The sequence below is a fragment of the Labrus mixtus genome, chromosome 16, assembly GCF_963584025.1.
Source record: "Labrus mixtus chromosome 16, fLabMix1.1, whole genome shotgun sequence".
NCBI lineage: Eukaryota > Metazoa > Chordata > Actinopteri > Labriformes > Labridae > Labrus > Labrus mixtus.
In genome coordinates, this window is record NC_083627.1 from 7596368 (window position 1) to 7619875 (window position 23508).

The 23508-nt window shown below is 43.6% G+C and overlaps 3 protein-coding genes across 3 annotated transcripts; 1 reads left to right on the forward strand and 2 right to left on the reverse strand.

Annotated features, from left to right (window-relative positions):
• The first annotated feature begins 198 nt into the window (after positions 1–198).
• Positions 199–5690, forward strand: LOC132990621 (uncharacterized). Its single transcript, XM_061058965.1, has 3 exons — positions 199–349; positions 1434–1479; positions 2224–5690. Exons 1-3 carry the CDS (start codon positions 214–216, stop codon positions 4019–4021), a joined length of 1980 nt encoding a protein of 659 aa, XP_060914948.1. The 5' UTR covers positions 199–213; the 3' UTR covers positions 4022–5690.
• s100v2 (S100 calcium binding protein V2) lies at positions 5508–14179 on the reverse strand. The gene is made up of 3 exons (XM_061058966.1): positions 14029–14179; positions 8988–9119; positions 5508–6715 (listed from the first exon to the last, which is right to left on the reverse strand). Exons 1-3 carry the CDS (start codon positions 14035–14037, stop codon positions 6551–6553), a joined length of 306 nt encoding a protein of 101 aa, XP_060914949.1. The 5' UTR covers positions 14038–14179; the 3' UTR covers positions 5508–6550.
• Positions 14180–17823: 3644 nt separating this feature from the next.
• thap7 (THAP domain containing 7) lies at positions 17824–22950 on the reverse strand. Its single transcript, XM_061060002.1, has 5 exons — positions 22851–22950; positions 20743–20822; positions 20091–20228; positions 19847–19957; positions 17824–19263 (listed from the first exon to the last, which is right to left on the reverse strand). The coding sequence occupies exons 2-5, from the start codon at positions 20820–20822 to the stop codon at positions 18006–18008; spliced, it is 1587 nt and encodes a 528-aa protein (XP_060915985.1). The 5' UTR covers positions 22851–22950; the 3' UTR covers positions 17824–18005.
• Between the last annotated feature and the right edge of the window lie 558 nt (positions 22951–23508).

Genomic DNA, 23508 nt, shown 5'->3' on the forward strand with positions numbered 1-23508 from the left:
TTTTGTGCAACTTTCCAACACATCAACAGTCAGAACAACATTTTCAGTTTATTAGTGGATGACAATAATAAACTTTAAAAACTCAGAAAAAAACAAACGTACACAGGAGATGAAGTGCAGCAGTGAATCCGTCTGCAGGCTGATAATGTTTAACTCACAAACGGTGCAGTCACAAACGTTATTTTGTCATTTTCATTTTTTATCTATAAGCAAATGTGGAGAGATAACAACCTGACCCTCGTCTTCCTGCTGGACTCAGATATCTTCACTCCAGCTGCAGAGAAACTCAAAGCCATGCAGAGACTCAGAGGATTCTATTTGTACGCTGTCCTTCAGCTGTCTTTGGCAGGTAAGACTGTTGTACTTTTTATTTTTTTTATTACATATTAGCTTATAATTTGAAGGGGCTATATGTAACTTTCAAAAATACTGAAATAACCTGTTGCTCACTCTCCCTCGCGTGCTCGTCATACATGCTCACACGTGGAAGACGGTCTCTGGCTGTGGAGGTGAAGACCGGGAGTGTGTGATGAGTTTGTTCTGTTGATCTCTGTAAGCGGAGCGGAGTGAGGAGGACGTTGAGAACGTGCATAAAATGTCACTTCCTGGAGCTTTCGCGGAAAATATGACCTGGGGAAACTTTTTATACAGGCAACACAGATAGACAGTGAACATCTACTGTTTCACATCAGTTAACCGTTCGCTTATTAATGGGCGATAAAAAACTATTTATACATGTAAAAAGTTACATATAGCCCCTTTAATAATACACAGAATCTGAAAAACTACTAAAAACCTGACATTTGAGCCCATTTATAATCTTAATACATCCTCTGAGTGGCAACCTCCAGTGTTAAAAAATGAAGCCATCGCAGAAGTGCAATATCCTGCAGTACCTCGGGTGTCCATTAGAGGCTGGCTGCAGAAGCACAGAAAGTCACATACACACCCATTCAAAAAAGCAGAAACTAACATGTTTACAGCCTGGTTAAAAAAAAGAAAAAGGTCTGATTAGCTCATGTCTCGATCGGCACACACTTTACAGAGGGTGAATGCTTTGATGACTCATCAGTTTTGATTTGATGAAGGATAAGAGTTATTCACTATAGTGCGTTTAGCGGACCTGATTGACAGGCGGGCGCGATGTAACGGTTTGTCAGGAGGCTTTAAACCCGCCTCAGCTCCAGCTCTTAGCCTGTCGTTAGGTTGACTGAAAGTAAGACTGAGACAGCATTTCCAGCATGGAGACCGCCATCGATGGGACTCCAAAGCGCCCTGCAGGAACAGACGGGTGACGTCACTCAGGCTTTTGTCCATTAATAATTACAGTCTGTGGTTTTGAGCTGTTATGATTATGAACAAATGATTCATTAAACATCAGATGAGCAGAGTTTTACATGATAACCAGCTGACTGTGTTTTCTGTCATTTCAGCCCAGGGAGTTCAGACGACTGTGTTCAGCTCTAATCTTGGAAGCAGGTAAGACACATAAAGATGCAAATGTTAGAGTGCGTGCTTCTTTTATCTAAAATGTCTGACATGCCGATTCATTACTTAGACAGAGCAGTCTGTGAGAGAACCGCCGAACACACAGATATTTATACACACATACAGAAACAACTCAACAATTGAAGGTCGTTTTTCATCAAGGTATCCAAAATGGTCGTTTGTGGGAGGCTTTGCACATCATGGTTACATATTCATACTTTTCCATCAGTGTGTTAAAAGGCTTCCGTGTCCTTTGAAGGGAGCACCAATTGCTACTGAAGGCGTAGCCATCTTTGGCTTTGGATAGATACGAATTTTTTATAGATTGTCACTTTGCATAGCAGCCTCTACCATGATGTGTGGGTGACAGGGTGAATGGGGAACGATGGCACCGGTCGCAGTAAAGTCTTTCAAATGATTACCAAATACTGACACTTTTCAAGCTACTGTACATATTAAATACTGCAGGACATTATCTGTGTTTGTGATAGATTGCTTCTTTAGTTTGTTTAACTGAAAATGTGGACAGATAAAAAAAGTAATCACAAAGAGCATTCATAAATTTCTAATGAGCAGAGTTGATGGACCAGTGCCGTTACTTTTGGCACCAAAGAACAGGACTTGGCATGAAAGTGTTCAAACTGTCTTATAATCACTATTTAACACCTCCTTGTCGATTTTGATTCTTGCTGAATAACTCGTTGACCGCTTTAATTATGCCTTATCTATTTCCAGAACATATCTTGAGACAACTCCACCGAGATTTTACCCCATCCCCTCTGATCCTGGAGACGCTGGAACGTGGTCGATGGAACTGGACAGGAAGTCCAAACCCCCAAGTGCGTCCAATACAAGTGAAGGTTTACGGCAAACAGAACCTTTGCTTTCAAAGGAATTAGAGACTTTGTCGAACCAAGAGTGTATAAACCCCAGAGAAGTTGATACCCCGAACAGGCATCAGTTGATAGTTATTATGGAGGAAGACGCAGCAGTGATTGAGTCGGCCACTAACCTGTTTGAGAGGAATCCAAGTGAATCAACGCTGCTGAGCTACCAGAAGGGGGCACTGCAGATTCTCAGGGGGAGCCGATTCTCTTCTATTCTTAACCATGATGTCATTCTGGTTGGTCACGGCAGCACTGGTACCAACGGATCAGTCCTGTCTGGTTTTGATCCTGAAGAACTTGCCAGATTCATGACGGTCTTAAATACCGAGAGCCTCCCTGGTCGTCTTTGCACCATCAGCCTCATCAGCTGCAACCTTGGAAACGACTTGAACTTCACGTCACAGCTGCTACAAGTCCTCAGGTCTCTTGGTGTGGAAACAAAGCTTCACCTTTACAACTCCTTCCTGTCTGTAAGCTCTGACGGAGAAATCCTGACTAGGACTGAGGACCTCTGGAGGTCCAGTGACCACAGAAGAAGAGTCATCGCTGAACTGGACCAAAGAGGAGACCTGCTTGTGAGAGAGGAACTTGGCTGTGCAGGTCCAACGTTTCCTGATTTTAGAGGAAGTGTTTTGTATCTTCAGACGCTGGATTGGCCGCGACACCCTCAAATGTTCGTTCCAAGAGAGCTGCGCAAGAAGTACCCGTCCATCGACTGCCTGGAGGGGCTGACGTGGAGCTTGTTCTTTGAGAGTGAGCGACGGCGAGCTCCTGATTATGTCTCACCACAGGGCGAACAAAAGGGTGCAATTTGGCTTAGAGAGCCAGGTCCAGAGGAAAACATTGTCATCAAGCACATCAATACCATCCAGGATCTACTGGTGGAGATACGATTCAATGCAAGAGAGGAGGTTTCATCCAACCTTTACTACGTTCTGAATGAGTGCATTTACAAAGTAAGTGGGAAGAATCTTAATGTCACTCTGGTGGGAAAGTTCATGAGCACCAACAATGAAGCTGAAATCGAAAGCTTCCGTCAACGTTTCAACGAGCCGCAGGGTGAGTCGTCCCTTCAGGAGCTGAGACAGGGTCTGAAAGCGTCCAAATTCACTGACTTCTGTCGGCAGACTTTCCAGTTCCAGCAGTGCATCTACAACTGTGAGAGGTGGGGTAGATACTTCATGGCAGCCGTGTTTTCTGCATCCGTGCTGAACTTCAGAACCTTCTCTCTCTTCCTCATGAGTGTCATAGGCTGTGAGGTCGGTCGAGCGAAAGGAACCGACAGCCCCCTGTGCACGGCGTTCGTCGGATCCGATCACCCAATGGAGACGGACAAACCACGGCCCAATCATCTGCGGAGAGGGTTCTACGGCTGCACTGTTGACAACTACCAGATGGCTCCTCAGGAGAGGCAGATTTGGTTGGATGAGGTATTGGCGAAGGAGAATGATTTGTACATAAAGTCCAAGATGATGATGATCGCCAACGAACGCGATGAGCAAACAGAGCTTGACATCTTCGGGAAGGTGAAGGTCATGAATAAGTACGTGTTCTCATCTTACCTGGAGTTCTTCAGAGGTACACCTGAGGGGAAGAAACTCAAGAGAGGATGTGCTCCTTCGTTAAATGTAAAAAAAAAAACCTAACACACAAGCAATGTGATCGGGGAACGCCATTGTTTTGTTAATTTATCTATAGCATAGTTGGTAAGAGTATTTGTTTATGCATGTTATGACTCATAGTCTGTAAGTGAGAGATGACCTAGCTTCCAAGGCACTACAGAAGTTCCTTAAAGCTGTATTCTCTCTCATCTGGGGGCAGGGGGCAACTCCATCGGCTGCAAAAGTCTGAAGTCTATGAGAAAAATGGCTCTTCTCAGTTGATTTATTCCTTCTGAAAACACGTTTATGGTCTCAATCTTCAGTTTTATGTCGTCTTCAATACATCATGATGCTAATTTTGTCCCATTTAGAGTCAAGTAGACCACAAAACAGGGGAGGATTTAGGGCGGGGCTACATCTGATGGACAAGGTGGTACCACGATAACCTGGAAAATCTCTAAGCCTCTACTTAAAGACATTCAGACGATTCCACTGTTTGTTAGATCATTTTTTTAACCATGCTTTATGGCTGCGCAAAACTAGCATCGCAGCTAACAAAAATAACATATGCATATTTGTAACCAAGCAAGCTAGCTGTGTCTCAGTTGAGGTTTAGCATCCTATTGGCCTTTGTAACTTAAATATGACGGTCTTCTTGTTTGAGTCACCAGCTGTTCCCGTCCTTACCCTTTTTGTTACCTAGCGCCATCCTGTCGCCTAGCAACTTCTACAGCTGCACCCAAAGTAACTAAACGAATGTCATTTAACTTTTGTTTCAAAGGTAATTTAAAGTTTCGAAGCAGATTTTTAACTGAGTTGAGACCAGTTACTTACATTAAGTGTTTAATTGTCAAGGGGGCACAGATGGCCTAGCGGTTAGGTTGCCCACCCTTGTACAAAGGCTATGGTCCCCCAACTGGGCAGGCCTCGTTCAAGTCCAGCCTGTCATATCCAATAAAGGCAATAAAGCGCCAAAATAAATCGATAAAAAAACAAAAAGTCTAATTGTCAGCTGCTTAAAAATCTGCTATTTCCTTTAAATTGGCGCACGATGGATCTCAGGATATGTTGGAAGACGAAGGATGTACCAGATGGTTCTTTTGTTGGCTAGGGAAATGCCTTTGCAATGGGACCTTAAAATGCGCTCTCTGAAAATGCTTCCCCTGAATTGAGACACAGCTCAAGTCTGTTAATCCCTTACACTCATTTTAGCTCCGCCCTCTAATCCAAATATGGTCATTCTTCCTCCAAACCCCGCTTCCACCACACAAGATGGTGATGCTTCCAAACTGAAGTTTTCATAACTGTAGTCCAGATCATGGTAGCTGTGTGAACATCATGGTGGCTGTGTCTTCTTCTCCTGTACAGTCTATGATCTGACACATGATGTGTTTGATCCTGCGATGATATGATACTGAAATAAAGCACTACTGCTTCGGCTTGTTGGCGATGCTAAACATGTGAGTGTTTTAACAGCTTTGAGACAGATTTATTTGTCAATCAATAAAAGATTCATCAGTGACAAATGCAGTCTTGGTGGTGATTTCTTTTATTACATCGGCGTCACACAGGTCAGAACACGGGGAATTATAAAACATAAATACATAGAAAACGCAGGATCACAGAAGGTAAAGCATTACTGATAAAACAAAGGGAGAAATAAGCACATTTTGAGATGTTTCTCCAGGTGGTTGCAAAGTAAAATATTCCAACATTTAGAAAGTATCCAAAGTGTTTTGATGGTGACATACGAGGAGGAGTTGAGATGAGTTTTTGACCTACACACTGAGACGAGGTTGAGCGCTTTGTGTGTAAACTGTGAGTCTGCTCTGCACACAGGACGAGATCACTTCTCTTTACATGCATCACTCATACAATCAGATTTCACTCACAAGTATAGTTACACTACATTGCTGTCTGTAAACGAAATGCTTGGCAATCGAGGGGTTAACTAATGAGATGACTGTTGCCAGAAAAGTGAGAAAAAAATGCACCTTAGACCTCGTTCTTGTTCCCTTTTTTTGAAACAGTGGAGTGATGTGTCATCTCTAATCTGAGGCCGTGTTAACGCTGTTGTTTGAGCTTTTAGAAAATGTACTGAATACCGTATCATCGAGCAGTTTATCCTCATGTTCATGAAGTAAAAACACAACCCATTGAAAGGCTCCATGAGTCACATTCATACAAGGGAAACAGAAGAAATACTTGGAGTGATTGCAGGAGCGTGACTTTTACTCGGGTAATGCCTCCTGATTTTTGCACCAGTTAAATTTAAAATGCGTGTTTTGCAAACCGATTGCTCGTTGGATCCACGAGTAGTATCTGAATTTGTTGACTCTGACGATGCAAAATCGCCTGATTGTACCTTTAACTGGTGCAAAGGATGCTGGGACATGTAGTGGAAGAAGAAGTGATAATGTAGTTTTTTGGTCCTGATTTTTTGGGGGTGCGTCCTGTGTGCAGACTACACCTTTTTTATTCTGTCTGACACCTGATGAGGGGGCTTATGAACATTGTGTTACTGTGTTTAGTTAAGACTCCAGGCGGTGGATGTGTCGCTCTTAGCGCGGCTCTTCACAGGAGGATGCATTTGCAGCCCCCCTGGCCTGCGAGGAGGCTGTGCTGGCTCGTGGCTACTGTCTGGATCAAGCTCCAGAAGTGCTTGAAAGAGATTCCCTCGCCGTCCTTTACGCCCATCTTCTTCATGATGTCACCCATGCCCTGCTCTGAGAGGAACGACTGTGGAGACACAAAGGGAACAACATGTAAAGTTTCATTATCCCAAAGAAACAAGCTGTGTACGTAAAGATGCTAACTTCAGCTCAACTCTGACTGTGAAAGATCGTTTTGATTTATTGTAAATCCATCCTCAGTCAGTTTTAACCCTTTGCGACATTTTGGAAGTTGTTTCAACACTGATACAGTTTTCAGGATCCCTCTGATTGCGCCAGGAAAGGTGGGTTGGGAATCCAATATTTTTGAGCCGTCTACTTTGCAAAAATGCATTTATTGTTTTGGTAGTTAAGTTAGACAGTGTGCGAGAGTTTGCTTGCAAATCTTTATGGGCTCACTTAGAACCGGTTTTATAAAATAGAAGGCCAATAATTAACTCTGCTACTGAGAAAATGGATGGGATGACTGTGGAGGCAGCGCTGAATAAAAGTGAATTAATCACTTCATGTTCAGCTTGGTGTTTTAAATGTTGGCCTGCTTGTGTTTCTTTACCTGTCAGGTTGATTGATGTCACCTAAACTCAACATTTCTCTTCAAAACAAACAAAAATAAGAAGCAAATGACCCCAGCTATAACAGTTCCCTTCCAGTTTTCATGTTTATTCTGTATGACAACAATGAAAATGTTGGCTTTGTAAGAACATTTGTCTTGTATTGTTTTTCTGGAAAATGGTGATTAAAAGAAAACAGATTAAACATTGCCAAAGGTCTTTAATAGGGACGAGTTACAGCTGGTCTGCACAAACAACGAGTGCCTTACAAATGATCCGTTTAGACAGCGAGAAAATGTGCAGCTAGCATGAATTAATCGCTTTGGTTTCCCCCCATGTATCAACAGATTTCAACATGACTTAAAAAAACATGACCTTTCCTCTTGTCCCCCTGCAGCCTGTGAACTCATTTATAAAAGGACTCTGGAAGTTTTTTCCAGGAAATCCAAAGGATGTCGTGTTTATGAGTGATGGCACTCGCTGGAGACTTTTTCCCTCTCTTTAGCGTCTTTTCATGAACAACAGTGTGCAACAGAAGCTAACGTTAGCTTAGAAAGATTCTGCTAACAAGAAACAAAGAGCAGGCATCCAACAAAAGTCGAATAAAAGCGGAGAGAAAATAAAACTTTCAGTCTGTGTGGTGAAACAGAAATGTGGGGAAACAAAGGGGGGAAACTACGATGTGAATGTTTCATTCTTAGAGGGAGATATATTTGGTTTTGTTAGCTTTAAAGTTAGCTTGCTTATAACATAGACGAATGCAAGCTAGCTAACGAAACAAAACTCAACCTCGAGTGGATAATTCAGCTAATTCATCAGACTTCTGTTTTTTGTTGTAGACTTTTTATAAATGTGTTAGCTTTCCGTTTTCAAATCATTTCAAAAGCTTACTTTGTGAAGCTACCAACATTAAATAAATGTAGCTTGGCTAACAGCTAGCATACAATATGTCAGCAAAACTTTCCAAGTAGATATGTTAGTTATAAAGCTCCTCCAATCAACAACTTAAATGATTCAAACTAGGGATGTCCACACTCGACTTTAGAGCTTATTAGATTTAAGAATTAAGATCTAGTTGAATAGTCTAAGATTAAGAAACACGATTTATCTAACATGGCTAAGGCTGGCTACATACTAGACGATTTTGGGCACGATTGAAATCTTGTCACAAGCGATTATTTGTCCAAATAGTCCACAAATGTGTGGGTTCAATATGATTATTCTACTGCTCCCCATCGAGTCGAAGCCTCCGAGATCTACGAGTCCACATTGAGCTGATCCGACAGAGTACAATCAATAGCCAATGAGAGCGAGCAGACTGGGAAGTGTCACCGACCAGATGTGGAAAACTGTCCTCCCGTCTGAGATCTTCCACGTTTTGAAAATCGGAAAAGATTGAAAATTGTCTCGTGTGTAGCTAGCATGGCTAGCCGAGCTAGCTCAGCCAGATGGATATTCAAATGACAGATTTTCTTTACTCCTTTAAACTCAAACACCCACTCTGATGTTACGGTGAGTCACAGCTTCATTGATGGCTTTTTTTCTCAGCAGTCAGCTAAGCTTGGGTCTTATGTCTGTGTGTGCACATCAGTGTGTGTGACTGTGCTGTCGAGCATGTTTCTAACTGTCTGTGTGTGGTGAGTCAAGATCTGCCACACCCAGCTGCAGGAAAGAGAGAGACACAGACACACACACACACACACACACACACACACACACACACACACACACACACACACACACACACACACACACACACACACACTCAGAGGCTGACGGCGGTTTTACCTTGGCCATGTTGGGCATCTGGCTGGACAGAAGGCTCTTGAACTCGTCAGCTTTCAGCGTTGGACTGCTGCTCCCTGAAGCACCGTGGAACTGATTGACCAGTGTGCCGATGGCATTCTCCAGGTCTGAAAACTGCGAGAGCAAAAACAAAATACATTTTTTATACTCTGCAAGGCTTTGATATTGTCTCTGCACACACAACAACCGCAGCTTACGACCAATCAGGAGAGAGAGTTTGTCAAAAATACAATTTATACTCAAAACAAAGAAACACGAGGACTACATGATCTGCTCCTCTTTTCTGTTTTTTATTTCTGTGCAATGGTCGATACAATATCCGTTATTTTTAATGATTAGTAGAATCAAAAAGTACCAAAGGGTTAAAATATCTACATATATTTAGTCCCTATCCAAAAGCAGAAGAAAGAGAGAGATTGTTCAAATACGCTGACCAGGCATTTGGTACTGAAACATTGCAAGCCTTTTTGTGCAATTTAGACAATGTGCAGGTGTTTTCCTGCAACTTTTCATAAATAAAAACATGAAATTATTAAATACTGTGCTCCTAAGACTTTCAATTTTGTTGCTGTGGTATCGAAACAGGTCTGGTTATCGTTAAATTTGACCTAGTATTGTATCAAAGTTTAGAAATCTAGTAACAAAGGGGCGCTGATAGTTTAGTGGTTATGTTCTGCACCCCATGTGCAGAGGCTAAAATCCTCGTCACAGTGTCCGTTGGTTTTTGACCTCAGCCCTTTGCTGCCTGTTCCCTCACTCTCTCCTCCCAACACTTCCTTTCTCTGTTCAGCTGTACGATCTAATAAAGGCAAAAAGGCCACACTATCTGGACAACCCTGCTATGATCGGTAAACAATTTAAAAGAGGTAAAAAAGTCTGGAGAATTATCCGCTGAATCTGGAGCTCTGCACACGATGCGTTCAGGGGTTTCCGTCAAACACAATCGGGCAAACAGAACTGTTTTAGTGCTTTAAAAGAAGCGGAGGGAAAACTGTGAATCTAAAGACGGAAGGCGATTCAGGCCATCATCAATTCCTGTGAGCTGAATCATCTCCTCCTGCACAGTGGCAGGTCAGCAAGAAGGAAACAGGCACCATCAAGACATTATGTAATGCTTGAAAAAATAGTTTGTAGAGAATAACGGAGGCACCTTTGAGGATCAGAGTTTTCTTACTTTGTGTCCCTCCTCCTCTCTTCACCTGTGCTCGTGTTTGGGCGGCAGGCTGAAGCTGACTGAGCTCTTGAACAAACAACGAGAAGCTCTGTTTGAATAAGGGCAACAATGTGAGCAACATTTCTTTACCTTTATTTGGTTTACGGGAGGTGGTTGCAGATCTGCCTCTTACCAACAGAAAGAGTCAACCAGTTCCTACACGGCTATTTCTTGGAGTATCTTCAAATGCTTTATATCCCTGCTTTCTTTGACACCTTAAAATTACGCTCTGCAAGTTATGCTCTAGCTGTTTTCCTTCTGGACAAACCTCGAAAGGATTATGCAAAGTACGCTCTCTTGCAACCAGCTCTGTGAGAGATTCATTTTTCATGGGATAGGGTCTGCTGTTTATAGCAGTGTCTAAACTGCTGGGTCGTGACTCACAGGCTGTTTGCAGCGGGTCACCAAAGGTGTGCCTGGAAAGAAAATTGTGCCGAGAATTATATGAAGCGCTTTTTAAACATGTTTGTTTTGTTTCTTTTTCTTTGCTCTGTCACATGTTTTGTGCCGTCTGACGTTCACACTGCCGACATTTGGAGGAGTTGAATCCTATGGCCAAACCAGCTGAGAAGCACTGGTTTATTGAATAAGTTGGTTGACAAAACATTGAACGTCATAGCTCATTTTAAGGTTTTTAAACTTGGACCAACCCTGGATCAATCCTCCTTTAAAGTGACTGAGAAATGGAAGCACTGAAACGGGGGGAAAAAAGGACATCTTCTGAGGAAGGTTGGTGAACGATCGGGGCTCTACAACGTCTTCAAACCGACCCATAATCGTAACAAATGATTTTGAACTGTTGCAAATATGTGAACACATGACAAGAAGCCATTCTTTCTTTCACAAACAAACGCCACAAATGGTCACCGCAATGAATTGTTAAAAAGAAATTGTTGGCAAAAACTAAAATGGAGCAACATTGGTAGTGTACTCGAAATCGATCTTGGTCTTTTTGACAGTCTCAGTCTTGTCTCAGAATCGAAAGCATTTTACTCGTTCTAGTCTCGGTTTAGACTGGGCAAGACCGGTCAAGATTATTTGATCTGAAGGAGAACACCTTTTTTTCTAAAAGAACGAATAACTACAATTCATTCATAATTAGATTTTTATCCCCCGGGTTATATCCCCAACCTTCCCGGTGTTACAGTCTAAGTGCCTTGCTGCACACAAGATGATGATTTTTTTTAATGATATTTCTGGCTCCTGGTCTTGTCTCAGTCTCGCCCTGCCTTGGTCTTGGTCTTGGTCTTGTCTCGGAGCACTCTGGTCTCGGTTATGTCTTTTGTTCTCGGTTAGTGTGCTCTTGACTTCAACACTAAGCTTTAGCATTCACGTTGAGTTGTTGTTTTTTGTCCAACCTTTGCATCAAAGTCGAACATTTATTCTCTCCTCGCTCTGTTTTTGGTCTCCACCAACACCTCAAGGAAATATGTCAGAGCCGTGAGAATGACCCACAACTTTAATAGCAGAACAAGTATCTGATAACATCGACCAATCAGAGGACAGTGGCTCACGTGGGGAAGGGGGCCTTAAAGGGACAGCAGCTGAAATGAACCGTTTCAGGCTGAATTAAAGGATTTTACTGAAGTCAGTATCAGATAGGCTACATGAGGAGTTTTTTTTTTTTAGCTTAGCTACTCTATAGGTTTCACAGACTGACAACATGAAAGGTGAACACGAGGAGAATATGAGCTCTTCAATCATTTAGACCCTGAAATATGTAGAAACAGAGCCGAGGTGTAAAAAACAAACTCCCCTTTAATTGTGACTGTAGTGGCGTTAAAGATGGCCGTCTCATTTCCTCCAGTGAACAGTCTGGCAACAGTTATTCGTTGCATGTGGGCTGACTGCTTTGTCAAAACCACACCCTTTGTGACTGATGCACCACAAGCTGCTGCAAGCCCTCTTCACCTCGACAAACAGAGGCTCCCACAGAGAAGAGCCAGCACCCTGACAGTACACGAGAAGCAGTGTTCACATACTGTACAACACTTGAACACCTCGTTACAGTCACCAAACATGGAGATTAAGTTAGCTAGGAGTTAGCACACAAGTCTCTGAAATACATGAAGAAGACAGTGGGGGCTTACGTTTATCATTCGCTCGGCTTAGAATGAAAAATAGTCCTTAACAGACACAATGTTTAGAAAGCAGAGTCATGGATGGGCTTTGTGTGATCTCGTTTGAGGAACATATTTCAGACAGGCCGCTTGCTTTTGTAAGAGTGCCCATCATCACCACACCCAAACCCGATCTGAAACTCGACACACTTTGAAACATCCACAGTGAGGTCGGAGAAGCTGGGGGTTCGGGCTTTAGAATCAAAATTGCAAATGTATCCTAACCTGTGAGCAAGCCCTACAAGAATCTACCTCGGCACAGGCTGCAGCGGAGCATTGTTTGTTCTCCTGAAATGTCTGCTGTCAGCTGTTTTTAATCATTTATTGCGAGCGTCAGGATGGAGCTGACTGTGCTGGTATTTAAAGGGGAATTCTGGGATTATAAACCCGGGCACTACTTCTTCTCATTATGGGGTCTAAATGACAAAAGGTTTGACTACCTTTGAGGGGGGGGGGGGGGGGGGGGGGGGGGAATGTATGTTTTTATCAATGGAGTTTGGTAGCTGTCAGAGCTGCGTCTGGTCCATCAGGATCATCTCCCTCTTTGACAAAAAAAAGCTCTATCTCTGTAGGGATCCCTTTCTGTGATGTTGTCACACACTTACGATAACAATCAGAGCCTGTCTGTCAGTAAAGTAACAAAAAAAACAGAACTTTTAGTTTTAGTTTTACTTTGACCCGAGCATGGATTGTGTTCAAAGGACACTGACAACATTACAGAAAGGATCCCTAATGAGACAAACCATTTTACTTCTTGACCCCAGAATCAGCTGCTCTCTGCAGACAGACTCCATTGACAAATACCGGTACAGTACTTTCAGGACATGGGAGTCGCTGGTCTACCTTCATCCCTTATTTTTCCTTTTATTGGTCGTGTAAGAATTCGACAGTTCCTTTTAGCTCCCTGGTGGACTCACTTCGCCCCACTATATTAGAATGAGTCCTTTCACAATGAGGAAGCCATTTCTGTATTGCACAATCATGCTACAGGTGGATGAGCTCCACCTGGGCCTATACATTCAAACTGGGACACGCCCCTGATTCAGTTACTGTATTAGTAACATAATAGGTTAAACGAATGTTCTCCTTCGTGTGTCTGCTTTGTCTGAATATGACAGTGATCTCTTCATCATAATGCTGTAACGTGTGTAAGAAAGTTTGCGTAAAGGTGTAACAGGACTCTTTCAGGGAGGGGCAGCCAGCAGCGGTCTGCACAAGCGTCTCCGTTAAAGAAGAAGTTTGAAGTTTGAAAAAAAGAAAAAAAGAAAAGAAAAAGGGAATCAGAGTGATCTGTAGGAGTCTGGATTTTGGACACAGACTATGTAAAACGTCTGTTAAGTAACACAGAAACAGTTAAAAGTCTTGTTGTGCGCTGGAAGTTTCTCCTCAGACGCATTTTTTCCGCCTGCGTGAGATGGCGCGCCTGCAGCAGGAAACCGTCCTGTAATGACTCTGGACGCTCCCAGACTGTCACCATCTTAAACCCCCCCCATACTTCTGATCTCAATCCGCGTTAATATTTCACTTTGAACAAACTTCACACATCACAAGGAGTTTTTAAGGATTAGCTTCGGTGTAGTGTAAAAAGTGTAAAAAGTTTTTTTTTTTTTTAAATTCCCAAACTTCGCCCAGCTGTCCTCAGGTAATGTTTCCTCACTAACAGCGGTAGAATGTGTGCGTAATTTCTTACCTGAGCCATGTCTGCGGTGAGTTTACTGTCTTTTCGTCCTGCGTGTCTCTCTGCTGGCTGTGTGTGTGTGTCTCTGAGTGAGTGTGTGTATCTGTGTGTGTCAGTGGATCATTGCTTCTGTCACCAGCTGGCAGCCGTCCTGGATCCTCCCTCAGCCGGGAGGAGGGAGCAGAGCTGCAGCCCGGGAGGCGATACCTCCAACAATCTTACCGTCTACCTTTTCTCAAACACACACACACACACACACACACACACACACACACTAAGTTGCGTCTAATGTTGTTCTCTGGACGTAACTCTTGTTAAAGTTTAAGAATATCTGGAGTGAAATGTTCACAGTGAGCCGCAGGACTCATCAGCTCTCTGCTCCACATCTGGAAACTTTTAGGAAACGTTGGACCGCGATGTTTTGCGCAACAACTGCCTTCATGTCGAGGCTGGTTTTCTACTTCTCCTCCACACTGTCACCGTGTTAACCTCTTAATTGCCTGATATTTAAGGAGACTTTTACTGTCTAACCTGGGTTGACCCCTTTTTTAAAAAAAAAAAAATGTGATTATACATGGCGCGGTGTGTAAATGATTAACAGCTCAAACATTTATGGAAATTCCCCCGCAGGACTTCTGTGCCTGAATGAAACCAGTAAAAGGTGATGACATCATTCTGATCATTCAGATTTTTATGACCCCATAAAAAAGGTTTTTACCTTGTAGAATGGGGGAGTTGTTGTTGTACATTTGCCTCTTTTAGTTTTTGTTTCTGTGTGACTTTTTGGTTTTAAACTACGGAAGCTCGAAGAGGACATACACCCATACATCTTACTTAATTAAATGTAATGTACTCGTTATCATGGATTTATATGAAAGGGGTTCGATGCATGACTGTTTGACTTTCATATAAAACCAAGTTTTTGGAAAATGAAGCCGATGCTGAAGTGCAAAACCCTGCAGTTCACAGAGTGTCCACTAGAGGCTGGCTGCAGAATCACAGGAAGTCACATACACACCCATTCAAAAAAGTCTGTTTTTACAGCAGAGATTACTGTAACATGTTTACAGCCTGGTACAAAAAAACAAAATAGGTCTGATTAGCAGCTCCTGTGTTCGTAATGTGTTGATGTTTTTATCTGGTGTCTTTGAAGAGAGCGATGCAACAGATGTTTATGGTTATAAAAATAATCTGCCACTCAAAGAAAAAAGGTCTGTCTCTGTAGGGATCCTTTCTGTAATGACGTCAGACATATCGGAGTCTGCAAGTGACGAAAACAAGAACTTTTAGTGGACGCACCTTCATCCATCGAGGATGACGTTGCAGCCATTTCAACCTGTGTCACTGCTGCAGGACTGAAGAATACTAACGGAGAGATTCTAAAACTTTTTCTAACCTTTATTACTCACTTTACCAAAAAATATTTAGAAAAAGGGCCATTGATTAAAAACACCACAATGCCCCTTTACTGTGTCACCATGGACAGTGTTCACGCTGCAGCTTTTATATGCAAATCAGTCCAGACTTTGTTTTAAGTGAGACGCTCAGACTGTGGGAAATGCCCTGCAGTTGTGTTGTTGGAAAAGAGTTTTTAAATAAGAAAAGGAGGGGTAGAGAGAGAGAGAGGGAGAGAGAGAGAGAGGGAGAGAGAGAGAGAGAGAGGGAGAAGGAAACAGGCACGACCACATTCCTTCTATCCGGTTTTATGACTTCAGACAGTCGATGGGTGGGTGTAGAGGCGAGGGGAAAGCTGAACCACAAAAATCTAACTCTGAAAAAAAAAAAGCACAAGAACCGAAGGCAGCTCCTCGGCCCGGGACTGAGAGGAGTGTTTCCAGGCTGGGAGAGATAGAGAGCAGTGAGGGCGTGTCCGAATATATGATTTCAATTATTTACATGCTTACAAATCCCCACCCCCTCCCTCCCTCCCTTCCTTCTTCAACAGGTCATAAGTCTGGAACCGGGAAGCGTTGATGCCACACCCAATCAGAGACGCCATAGAGGATTGTTCCCTGATTCATCCTGAGTGACACAGAACTGAACGGATCCCAGATGCTCTGCATTAAACTGCACACAGAAACATGAGCAACACAATGAATGCACAAACACATCCCACACACTGAACTGTCAGCAAACATTCCCATCATGTTACACATCAGCAGCCTCCTGTAACAACACCGACAGAAACATCTGAAAAAAGACGAGGATTTTCAAGGACCAGCCAGGTCGACTGTTCATGTATCTGAAATATTAAATATGAACTTTAAATTAAAGGTGGAGTTCAGCTGTTTTTAACGTCCATAGAGTTTGTGGTTGTGAATGGGCGAGACTCACAAAATACAAATTAAAAACAGACTCATCAAAATCTGTGCAGGAGGATCAGAAAGCCTGACTTTAGCACTACTACATTTCCCATAATGCCTCTTACAATAAAAGCAGTTCTTACAATAACAGACTGTAAATGACAAGCTGTAGAAGTCGCTGTAACGCCACCTATTGGACGACCATGATGTAGCTTCAGTTCAGCATTTCGGTTGTCGCCAACCTGCTTTTTTTTAAACCAGAAGTGCCCATATTTGGACATAAGAGTGCCCATAAGGATTACATTACAGCCATGACAGACCAGTGGTCCTCTGACTTGAGGAGCCTCAGGACCCACCACCGCCTCCTTAATGAGAAATAACAAAAAATATTTCAGATATTTTAACCACCAAGATTTATTTAGAGACAAGTAGTGCAGTCTGCACCCCGGAGGGCGCAAACCTGACAGAAAAAAATAGATATTTTTTTAAAGCGCTTCATAGACTTTTTTTCACACACATTTTCTTCACCCACTGAAAATGGCTCTGCGAACCACTTCTGGGTCTTGACCCACCGGTTGAGAACCCCTGAATTAGACTACAAAGCGTAGTCCCTCTCAAGTCAGGGGATCTGATCCCCAGCTCCTGCAGCCACACGTCTGATGTGTCCTTGGGCAAGACACTTAACCTCAATTTGCTCCCCCTGCTTCGTCTACAAGCTCAAGTCCATTTACCATTCTCGTCAAAGCTTTGCACCGCAAAGCATTTTTGGTGTTTTGCTCACTTAGCGACCATTATTTGAACACTAGTTTTTGCAATGCATTGTGGGATACAATGAGTCGACACTGTAGGGTGTGATAATGCTCACTTATAACTCTGACAGCACTTCAAAATGATAAAGAAGCAAAAAGTCAACTATAGAATGAGTAATGTTTGATTTGTGACAAAAAACAGGTTAAAAAAATAATCTTAACATCTTAACTTTCTGATTTCTGCAGCAAATTAAATATTTTATTGAGTAATTTGTGTAAAACAGTGTGAGGCTAATTAACATGGTCAGGAAATGTAAATGAAATATGAACCAACATAAGAAGGTGGTGGTGTTAAAGTCAGTGGACAATGATAGAGCTTCATGGGAGGATACATGATACACTCAAAACCTTTTTCACATTTCTTTGTTTGCCCTCCATTAGTCGTTCTTTGATCAACACCTTTTCTAAGTGACTTCATGTTCCTTTAAACCTTCATTAAAAAAAGCAGAAGCTCTCCAACAGCTGGGTCATATCTGCCCACTGCAGAGTTTATTCTTACAGTACATCCTGCTACAGTAAAATCAGGGTTGGTCATTTTCTCCAGATACACTTTTTAAGATTTTGGTTGAAATGGTCTTCAGGTCCTGACAGATATCAATAACTCATGTTCTCTGAAATAAGGAACAAAGAAAATCTGTCATCTGTAGCAGTTGTAAGCCTGTAAAAACTTCAACCAATGTCTGCCACGAGGTACCAATCTGATATGTAAGTGAGGAGCGTGAGGCTTTTGAGGAAGCGCAGAGGGAATGTTTTTGAAAATGACCAACCCTGCCTTTAAGGTCCACAAACACATAAAAAACAGACAAATAAACTGTTCTTTAATTAAATGAGCTTCTGTTATTATTGAGTCTGCAGAATAAAGATGTCTCTATTGTGTTCATGTTAGAAACTCTGTGCTGAGCTGCAGGTGAAACCCCTCCAGGTGTTCTTTCAGTTTCTCCCTCACATCCTCCTTCAGGTTAATAACGGACTGCTCACTGAGCTCTCCGTCAGGGCACACACCCGCGCCGCTCTCCGTCAGGTTCCCAAAGTGTCCCTTAAGGTCCACCTCTGACACGAGAACAGTTTGTGACATGTCAGTGCCCCCTGCTTTCTTTAAAACACGCTGTGCTCCGTCCTCAGCCGGGACGGGAACCAGAACCACCGAACCCTCAGCACAGTCCTGGATCCAAAAGAGCTGCTGAGCCACGGCTTCAGCGTCCCCCTCAGAGAGCAGAAACTTCTGCTGAGAGCCTAAAAACTGCTCGTGGACGTCAGGCACATGTTGCAGAGTTTGAGTTTGCAGCAGGATTGTGGAGTCTGTGTCTGAAGAATTGCTTTCTAAACTCCTCCCCGGTGAATTCACCAACATGTCTATTTGGAGGTTTTTAACCTTTTCAGCTGTGCAATGATGATCCGTTTTGTCATTTCTGTGCGAGTCCTCATGCTCTGTGGGCTGCCCCTCTTCTCTGCTCTGTGAGACACATCCTGCGTCCTGTCCCTGTCCTCGTCCACAGTAAAAACACTGCCCCCTCTCCTCCTCACACCAGCTGTTTGTGTCCTGAAGAAAACGACCTCCAAACTCCATCTGATCCACTCCTCTGTCCTCAAACACACCGGTGTCCTCACCTTTAGCATCGTTCTCAGTTTCCTCCAGGTTACCTCCTCCTCTTCCTCCTCGTCTCCTCTCCTCCCCTGGACCCCTGCGGTCTTTACAAACGTCCCTGGACACCAGCAGCGCCTGTTTCAGCCGTTTATCTCTCAGCCTGAGCAAGGTGCTCCTCAGGCGGTTCTCCCTCCGCCGGGCCGCGTGCAGCTGTCGCAGAGTCTTCTCCAGACAGTCGATGGCCTGGTCGTAGCGCCTCCTCCACAGCAGGGGGCAGAGCTGAGCGTAGCTGTGCTCCTTGGACAGGTAGAAGCCCGGAGGAGGGGGCAGGCGTCTCATGTAGCGCGACGGGGAGACGGGCCGAGGCTCCGGTTCTGGTGGAGGAGGACTGTGTTCGTCCTGCGAGAGCGGCTCCACCTCGGAAGACTCCGGAGGAGGTGCAGGTGTGCCTTCAGGCGTCTCTCCAGGTGCTGCCGCTGAGCTCTCACCTGTGGGTTCATCTGAAGGGAGGCTCTCATCATTCTCCCGGTAAGCTAGGTGTGGACTCTTCCTGCAGAACAAAAGAGAAAGTGAAAAGGGATCTCTTATATTTGTTCTTCCTCCTCATGGTCATGATCGGACACGGAGATGAAAAAACAACAAATGAAAGGACAAACACATTTGTTTGGTTTCAGGACAGTGATTGTACTTTGTCTCGTGTTTCCCCTGTAAGATTTGAGTTTAGCAGAGTTTTAAGAGCACTGGCTGTCAGGCTGACATTAAATCACGTTAGCCCAGCTTCCCCGCATCATGCCGAAGCACGATTGTCCCCCGTTGGCCAGCACTCTGACTGCTCTAGGACCAGCCACGCCTGAGCACGGCTCCCTCTGTACTTACGCCATGATGACATAAGACTGGTCAGTTGTTCTGCAGGTTAAAGCCATTTACATGAGTTCTCGCACAGCGGGGGATTTCACATCAGACCGGAAGGGGCTGCATTCAAACATCGACTTATCCTGAATTCTTGAAAACATTTTTGGGGAAAAAAGTCGGGCTGAAAAAAGTATCCGTTTTGATATCCTGTGTTGAGACTTACATTTGATCTTGAGACAGCGCACAGAGAGGCTTCTGATCTGGGGATCAGGTGTGTTTACCTGACAGGAGGGTCTCCTCGTTTCTGCAGCCTCCCCGCTCTCTTGGATTTGGTCGTTGCCGAAGAATCAAACACTGTAGGTAAAGCATCTTCTCTCAGTCTCCTGATCCCACTGAGAAGGAAAATAAAGGTCATACACACTTTAAACACGCTGATATCCAGACATCAGCACCCAGAGATTCGTATTAGGAACCTACAGTTAGTTAAACCGTCGATATGTTCATGACCTATCAGTGTTCACTCACCTGTATCCGGTCAGCTCAAAGCTCTCCTGGGTGAAATGTTGGGAACAAAAGTAGACAAAGTCACTCTGAGGGTCCCAGGAGTCTGCACGACGGGAGTTTGTGATCCAAAGGTTCCTCCTCGTCGGTCCTTTAGGCAATCTGTTGACACAACGACGAATTATTACAACATGGCGGCTCAATCCCAAACTCCAGGAAAGGAGCCGCAGGCCGTACACTTGGAGGACTATAGCCTCTTAAAATCTCAGGAGGACTGCCCCTGAAATCCTAAGGATAATTACTTTATGTTAATAAGCACGAGTATATTTCACCCTGTGGACGGAGGCCAGAGTTTAATGTCTGGCTGTCAGATCAATCTGAGCCGAATTAGAGGTAAAAATGTGTCTTTTTGAATTTATTGTGGTTTCAGATGGGACACGTTGAAAACACAGGTGTCACATATGTTAACTGTATTTTGCAGGCCGATTGAAGACCTCATCACTTAAAATCAGCAGCTCGGTATATCACATATAAACAATTTGATCTGCCAACTAGGTGATGCAGCGCAGACAACGCGACGATCAAACATTTTAAATATGAAATTCAATGACTGACGGAGCAAATTCAGAAATTAACAACACGACTCTGATGGGAATAAACTGAGTTTCATGCTCACTTGTGGAAGGTGATTCCTGCATTACGACTCTCACGGTTGTCCCGAGATTTGCAGCCACCAGCTGAGCAGTGTCGGGGCATCTGAGAGAGCGAGAGAGAGAGAGAGAGAGAGAGAGGAGAGGGAGAGGGAGAGGGAGAGAGAGAGAGAGAGAGAGAGAGGGAGAGAGATAGAGACAGAGAGAGAGAGAGAGAGAGAGAGGGAGAGAGAGAGAGAGAGAGAGAAACAGAGAGACACAGAGAGAGAGAGAGAGAAACAGAGAGACAGAGAGAGAGAGAGAGAAACAGAGAGACAGAGAGAGAGAGAGAGAGAGAGAGAAACAGAGAGACAGAGAGAGAGACAGAGAGAGAGAGAGAGAGAGAGAGAGAAACAGAGAGACAGAGAGAGAGAGAGAGAAACAGAGAGACAGAGAGAGAGACAGAGAGAGAGAGAGAGAAGGGGGGAGAGAGAGAGAGAGAGACAGAGAGAGAGACAGAGAGAGAAGGGGGGAGAGAGAGAGAGAGAAGGAGAGAGACAGAGAGAGAGAAACAGAGAGACAGAGAGAGAGACAGAGAGAGAGAGAGAGAAGGGGGGAGAGAGAGAGAGAGAGACAGAGAGAGAGACAGAGAGAGAAGGGGGGAGAGAGAGAGAGAGAGGAGAGAGACAGAGAGAGAGAAACAGAGAGACAGAGAGAGAGAGCGACAGAGAGAAAGAGAGAGAGAGAAACAGAGAGACAGAGAGAGAGACAGAGAGAGAGAGAGAGAAACAGAGAGACAGAGAGAGAGAGAGAGAAACAGAGAGACAGAGAGAGAGACAGAGAGAGAGAGAGAGAGAGAGAGAAACAGAGAGACAGAGAGAGAGACAGAGAGAGAGAGAGAGAGAGAGAGAGAAACAGAGAGACAGAGAGAGAGAGAGAGAAACAGAGAGACAGAGAGAGAGAGCGACAGAGAGAAAGAGAGAGAGAGAAACAGAGAGACAGAGAGAGAGAGAGAGAAACAGAGAGACAGAGAGAGAGAGAGAGAGAGAGAAACAGAGAGACAGAGAGAGAGACAGAGAGAGAGAGAGAGAAACAGAGAGACAGAGAGAGAGAGAGAGAGAGAAACAGAGAGACAGAGAGAGAGACAGAGAGAGAGAGAGAGAAGGGGGGAGAGACAGAGAGAGAGACAGAGAGAGAGAGAGAGAAGGGGGGAGAGAGAGAGAGAGAGACAGAGAGAGAAGGGGGGAGAGAGAGAGAGAGAAGGAGAGAGACAGAGAGAGAGAAACAGAGAGACAGAGAGAGAGAGCGACAGAGAGAAAGAGAGAGAGAGAAACAGAGAGACAGAGAGAGAGACAGAGAGAGAGAGAGAGAGAGAGAGAGAGAGAGAGAGAGAATTGTATTTTCTTTATTATAATATCATATGAATCATCTCAGAAGAAGAACAGTGACCCTGAAGCAGTCATAGGTAAGTGTTACACCTTCTGGGTGTCTCCTGACCTCCCTGGGGGTCCCGACCCCCACTTTAGGAACCACTAAATCAACCGACTAAATGTGGCTCTATATTAGAAGTAAGTAAAACATCATACAGCTTCTCATTATCCTGATATCAAACCTTTCCCTGTTTGTTATTTTCAAATCAAATCTCCTAATGTTTTTGTTTGACCGCTAGAGGGCGCTGTTTCTTTGTTATGTTGCTGCTGACTTTACCAATAAAGTTTGAATGGTAAAGAGAAAAACGTTCACATATCTCTGAGTCATGAAAGTAAACACTGAGCAGCGCAGAGGAGATTCAAAAAGGACAATAACATAACACACTCCTCCGGTGGTCAGCTGTTTCTGCAAACAGGTGTTTGTTTACATCCCAAAATAACAGTTTAGTCGACTGACTTGATTTAAAACCACCGTCAGTTCATCTTATTACATTAATTAGTTTGCGACCTTTCAGTGAAACAGTGAACACTTTGTCGACATGCAGCAGCTGACTCATCTTTAAACTTTGGCACTTTGATAATTTAGGTCATAAAGCATGCTAACCGGGAGCTAGCGTGGAGCTAACCCATTAAGGACATGACGTAATCAACTCTTAAAGAAGTATAAACAACAACAACACAGGACTCAGTGGTGATAAATAGAAACATAAATATCAAAATATTACCACTGTGCTGCAGGTTTCGACCTCACGAAGATGGCTGACCTTTCCTTCACCCACCTTCCTCCTTCTTGTTCTTCTTCTTCGTTGTTTTTTCCTCTTCCGTCTAAAAAGCCAATAGGCGCCACACCGCCACCACGTGGACGACAGTGAGAAACACAAGCTAAGGTTTGGCGGTTTTCTTTTGCTTTTACTTAGATTTAATTCTTTGTAAAACGTTATTTTAAACATGCAGCATTATAGAAAACTTAACATTTAGTTCAAATAAAAATCAACTTAAAGACCTTTAAATGTGATATCTGTAGGAGATATTAAATCTGCTTTTATTCTTTATTTTTAGATTTCCTTTGTAAACACCAGGGGGCAATAAGCACTAATCAGTAGGCTAATAGGAATCACCAGTGTTGAAAAATGCTCTAGAGGCTGTCTGCTGAAACACATTGAGTCACATACACACCCAGTTAAAAAAGTCTGTTTTTACAGCAGAGATTAACATGTTTACAGCTTTGTTAAAAAAACCCAAATAGGTCTGATTAGCTCATGTCTCCATCGGCACACACTGTATTTTTTGATGACTCATCAGTTTTGATTTGATGAAGGATAAGAGTTATTCACAGTAAGGCGTGTAGCTGACCTGATTGACAGGCGGGCGCGGTGTAACGGT